The sequence below is a fragment of the Tetrao urogallus genome (genome assembly GCF_951394365.1).
Source record: "Tetrao urogallus genome assembly, chromosome: 3".
Lineage (NCBI taxonomy): Eukaryota > Metazoa > Chordata > Aves > Galliformes > Phasianidae > Tetrao > Tetrao urogallus.
The window spans coordinates 15,921,158-15,927,157 of record NC_136815.1 but is presented as its reverse complement, the minus strand read 5'-3'; the positions used below and the strand labels follow the sequence as shown (position 1 = coordinate 15,927,157).

The window sequence follows — 6,000 nt, the reverse complement described above, 5'->3', positions numbered from 1 at the left end:
TCACATCTGAAATAAGTTTGAAGTTCATCTTCCAAAGAAGAAACATGGTTAAAAAAAGCAATTGTCCATTTTTATTTTGTTTACATTGCACTGAAAATTTACATCATACTTTTACAAATCCTTTTTTTTTTTTTCATAAAAATATACTTCTTTACAAAAGTGTATGCATTAATATAAGAGGAGTAGCCAGTTGCAGAAGAAACATTTTAAACAATCTCAAATGTATTAACCTTAACGTTAATGAATGAATCATAGTTATTGCAGTCATTTGAATAAACAAGAATAAATAACAACCAATGGTATAAAATATAAAACAGCATCCTTTTAGTAGAATACAGTTTGACAGAGTTGTATGAATATTCAAAACAAAAAGTTGTAAAATGGTTTATAAGAAATTCATCAAACATTATAGAAATCCAAGCAGCAATCCTGGGTACAATGATTTTTGGTAGGCACTCTCTATTACGGTAATAAAAAGTTTAGATTTTCACAGAATTATTAATGTATGAAAGGAACAATAACAGATAATTCACACTGGCTAACACAGCATTTGTGAGTCATGCTATAAAGGGAAGACAATGACTTACATCAAATAAATTATTGAGTTGCCACTGAATAATTCTTTTATGAAATAACTGTAAAATTAAAAATCACATTTCCTTGAAATGGTTCTGGAATGTCTAAAACTTGTATTTGAGAGCTGTAGAGTCTGAATTGTCCCTAAAATGAATGGATTGTTCCTAATAAAATCATGGCTTTATATATATGTGTATATATATATAAAATAATTTTATTTTCATTGCACTATGGTAATATATTCAATTTTAAATCATTAACTATAAGGATTTGTTTTCATAAAACATGGAGATAAAATAGATATGAAAACAGTATTTCCAAATTATAATTGCCTCTTGCCTTGTAGGTTTGAGCCAAAGTTTGCAGAAGTCTGTTAGGATCTTCCCATCAACTTCAGTGGGAATGTTCAGTTTTTACCATGCTCTATGCATGCATTTTGACAAAATGCTGAAGGAGTAAATTGATGTGATACAGTCTAATTTAACTAGTATGGATTAAAAATGGACTCTTACAATTTTGACATATGAATTTGATTCCTAATGTTAACTGTTAACTACATTTTTTAACTGGAAACATCATTAAATTATGTTTTGACATGAAAACTATAATAAAATGGTCACTGATTTTTGAATGTTCAACAGCAAGGAACATAGCCACATGACAATGCTCAATTCATCCTAGCTTCTTGATTGAAAATTGTGTCTAATTGTATGACTGACAAAAGTAATATAGAAACAGTTTTCCACTCTTACCATTTGTAGTGCTTTTTGTGGAAACAAGAAAAAAAAGGAGCTTGACTTGAAATATGAAAAGGAAGATGTGAAGCACAAAAAAAAGCATTAATTAAAAAGCTGACATTTTTGTTTTGCTTCTGTGATGTGAAAAGAGTAAGTTGTACTTGCTCATTTCTAAATACTACCTTCTGGAGTTAAAAAATTGTTCTGAAAGAAAGAAAATACTAAGTGGAATGAATAAATGAAAAAAAAAAAGTTACAAACTCATTAAAAAGATGTAGCATATCACTGTTAGAAAGACATCAGTGACCTATTGTCTCCTGTAAGTATAGCTCTTATTTTCTATCTATATCTTTTTTTTTTAACCCATTCCCTTTATTATAATTTTTATAAAGCACAGAAGTACTGATAATGGATGCTCCTCCAATATATGCAAATACATTTTATGTTTTAGAATAACCTCCTTTTTTAAAAAAGCAAATAAACTGTGAGTTAGCACTCATGGAGTGCAGCAGATTTTTTTGTAAAACTCTCCGTGGTGAACACGAAGAAAATTTTTGATCCAGGTTATGAAAAACAAAATCAAAATACCCATAACCTATTATTGTCTATCATCCTCAGGAAAAGGTGACCAACTATATCCTGAAAAGTGTGCTTTATTTTTTATTTTTATTTTTTTTCTAAATCAGTGAACTATGTGTGCACTGTGTTGTGTTTTGATTTTCAAACTTTGAAGACATTATTACCACATTATACCATTGTGCAAACAGTGTTCAAGTTGGGGTCAAATCGTACCGCTTTCCCTTCCACAGACTTTGCATTTGTGTCATACATGGGGTTTTCAAAAGCAGCTTGTCCATTATTATTTTCATGTACAGAGCATCCTGTATATTGTGTTTTAGGTGCAGTCCTGTTAAAGAAAGACAGAATACTCATAACTTCAGTATTCCATGCTAACATGGCCTGGTTTCAAAATCTGAACAGAACTTAGCCCCCAGTTTCAATTAAGGTTGTTTTTGTTTTTTTTTTTAATACAACATGTGTCCTAAGAACTTGTAATGTACAAGTAATGAAACTGTAAGACATTTATGATTCATTTAAAAATGTGTTCATTTGAAAAGTAAGCTAACAGCCCGAGGAGACATGTATACTTGGATAATCATATAATATGTAGTTAAGAGTACAGTAGAATCTTGTAAACATGGAATAATCAAGAGAAAGATTACAGAGATTTTCTTTTTTCCTTCCGTATACTCAAGGTATTTATTAAGAATCAATTTCTATCTGAAGTACTTTCTTACTAAAAATTCTAATGATCAGTTTAATCCCTTGAAAATATTTCATATGTATTTTTAAACAAAACGTATATTGTATTAAAGTCAAGTAATTATAGCATACGTTTAATATCAAATATATAAAATTTACTTGAGCATCTGCATGTTTTCACATTCTTAAGGTGTTCAGAAGCAAATTGTACCATGTGAAAATTGTACCAATTTACATGGTACAGTTACAGTACATGTTTTAAACTAATCTCTTTAGTGTACATTACAATTATAATTGCCAGGCTAACAGTAAATTTCACAATTTTCATTGTGACCATTTTCACAATTAATAGGCAAAAAAATGTCTTGTTATTAAAGTGGTGATATTTTCCTTAGTCACCAGATGTTTTATACCTATAGGAAAAGTCTACATAAAACTAAATCCAAAGGATTGGATTGGACTGGATTGGAACTGGTCTCAATAGCATAAACAAAACTTACGCTTGGACTAGTGAAACTAAGAAGGCTGTGGTGGTTGTATAACTACATATGAACGAATAATTTTAGATGCAGAAATAGTTTCATAATTAAATCTTTCAATGCCATAATACTTGCATATACCCACAGGCCAATAAACAGAACAGGCATTAAAATAAATTACTCAAATATTATTCACAATTCGATCATGTAAAAGCAAAAGGCAGGAAGCCAGCTGGAAGTGCATACAAAGTATATTCCTAATATTATTTCCCATAAGTCAATAATTAATAGCATCCATGTTATTTAAGAAGCGTGAATGAAGTCACTGCATGATACAGTAACCAGGTCCCTCAGTCATGCCAGACCTAAATGGAAGTAGGAAGAAATGTACACATGCATATTTTGCAAACATTAGGTCATTTTGCTCAAATTTCATTTACATTAAAAACACTGAGAGCAATAGAAACTAAAAAGTAAATTAATAAAGAAATTCTATATACGTAATTTACCTTTGTTTATAAAGATAAAAGCCAAAACCAGCAAATATGAGGGCAAAGAAAGGCACAAGGATAGCAATCGCCACTGAACTACTATTTGTACCATGGGGTTGATTAGAAGAATTTGAACCTTCAGACATGTTAAGACCTGAAAGGAATAAGAAGAGAAAGCAGGTAATGTAAAATATGGCTGTTAGTCCTGTCACCTATTACTCCATAATCTTAAGAATTCAAGTAACATCTTGTGATTGGATCATCATAGTGTGTTCACCTGCATACATACAGCTGTAGTGTGAGACCACCTAGAAAGTAAATGTATGGTGGCAAAGTATATACTAAGTAATAAACACATAGAAAATGTTTGGAGAGCAGTACATGTACTATAAGATATTAATTATTATACTATTTAATTATGTATGGCAGTCAAGATTTTGATGTTATTACTACACATTAAGGTACTGTATTACAAGAAGTTAAATATAGAATAATCCATGTGTTAGATTGATTATATAACTGATTATATCTGCATATATCTGAAAGAATAAATACTGCATGTATCAAAGCAAAAATGATTTGCAGGAAAGTCTAAATCACCCAAAGAGGCAAAAGGAAAATTCATCATGTTGATTTCATTAGCTGTTGCTATTGATACATGAAGTAAAAAAGTCAGGAAAAATCAAGGAGAGCTAAAGCCATATATAGATGAAAAAATAACAAGATCTGCTGCATAGTTCAGGAACTCATAAATTACTAGATCATCTACAAAGTCAAAATATACACTTTTTAATGTAAAGAAGGGAATACCAATGCAGCTTCAAAGTTAGTTTCTAAGCTTTGAACTAGATCTTGTAAGAATTGCATACATTAATATTTTCTGACTTCCTAGGTCTTGCAAGGCAATATCTAGAAATTAACAAAGCAAAGCAAACAAACAGGAATTCAACAATTTAACAATACACTAAAATACAAGAAAATTCCATGTTGTGAGGAAAATTGGGAACAGTAGAAGTATTTTGTTAAGGAGAAAGCATTTTTTGTGTGTTCTTTTGTTTGAAATGATGAAGTGGCAAACATATTTAACAAAATCTGTTCTATGGATGCAAATCTATCCATAATTTGAATATGTTTGCTGTCTGCTACATTGAGTTGATTGCCAACTTCATTAACCACAAGTTGTACTTCTATAGAATTTAAAAGTGATCAAATTCTTCTGTTTCTACAAGATATAAACCAATAAATAGTCTTCAATATGTTAAACAATCTCCAATTTATAAAAAAAAAAAAAAAAAAAACAACCTCCAGAAAATCAGATGAAGAAGTAAAATTTTCCTAACAATTTACCAAAACTTCTTCGCCAATGCACTACTGTATAGTAGTTTTTGTTAGCTTTAAAATATTTTGAGGCAGTTGATAAGAGAAAACCCTCTTTTTATATTAATTTAAATGAAATTTTTCCCAATGAAGATATTTCTAATTTTTTTAAAGAATCTTCTTATGAAGATGTAATGGAAATAAATATCCCAAGCAACGCATTTTACTGTGAATTACCATTATGAAAAAGTATAGTTTGTTTTTATGTTAGACATTCATTAATACCTTCCAGCATGTTCAAGAATTAAGATAGGATATTGAAATATGGACTGGCATAAACTTAGAATTTAATACCTAATCTTTGAAGTCCAAATTGCCCATAATCTTTACCCTGAATGAATCCTTGAAAAACATACGTAGCTCCATCAGGTTCAGCAGAAACCTGAAAAAACAAACAAACAACAACAACAACAAAAAACCCACAGTGAATTAGATGTAGAAAAGCTTGTTTCAAGTTGTAAGTGTGCACTTGAAAAAGAGATATACTAGTATGTCTCTTTGTTACCTGTTGTTCCCCTGAATGAAGGAATGAAGTTCAAAAGGGAACATAGCTGTTAAGGGCACAACTTAGGTCATACTGGCTTATGATGATCTCTACTGTTTTTTATTACCTCAAAATTTTATTCTGTAAAACCAACAAAAAGAAAGTTTTTGGCAATTCAGGATGCGAGTAGTTTTATATATTGTATATACTTAAAAACTACCTGATTTCTTAGGAAGTACATGGCAAAATTTATAACAGATATAATCCTAAGGAAGCAAGTATTGAGGTTTTAACAATCACTTTAAAAGTTAACAAAAAAGATTTTATCTTCTATTGAAAAATAGTTTCTTTGTTACCATGCATTACTCATCCCAATAACTACTTAGTTACACAATTTTAGTCCAAAATATTGAATACTTAGAATACTGAATGATATTCCTAATATTGAATTGATATATTGACTTGGGAAAGGAAGGAAAGAGTTGTGGTCCTATAAATAACTCCCTTACAGGGGTAAGCACATTCTAAAATAATATAATTTATTTCAATTTACAGGTAATTCCCTTTCTGGATAGTTACTTGGTATAAATTCA

The 6,000-nt window shown here is 29.9% G+C and overlaps 1 protein-coding gene across 3 annotated transcripts in view; it reads right to left on the bottom strand.

Moving 5' to 3' along the window:
* Positions 1-2,060: 2,060 nt before the first annotated feature.
* CSMD3 (CUB and Sushi multiple domains 3) overlaps positions 2,061-6,000 on the bottom strand; it is a gene marked incomplete at both ends in the record, with an annotated part of 527,537 nt that continues 523,597 nt past the window's right edge. For all 3 annotated transcript variants that reach the window (XM_079533061.1, XM_079533062.1, XM_079533063.1), the window contains 3 exons: positions 2,061-2,220; positions 3,565-3,700; positions 5,218-5,305. In XM_079533061.1, the coding sequence (XP_079389187.1) occupies positions 2,061-2,220; positions 3,565-3,700; positions 5,218-5,305 (384 nt within the window). The remainder of the gene's footprint in view (positions 2,221-3,564; positions 3,701-5,217; positions 5,306-6,000) is intronic.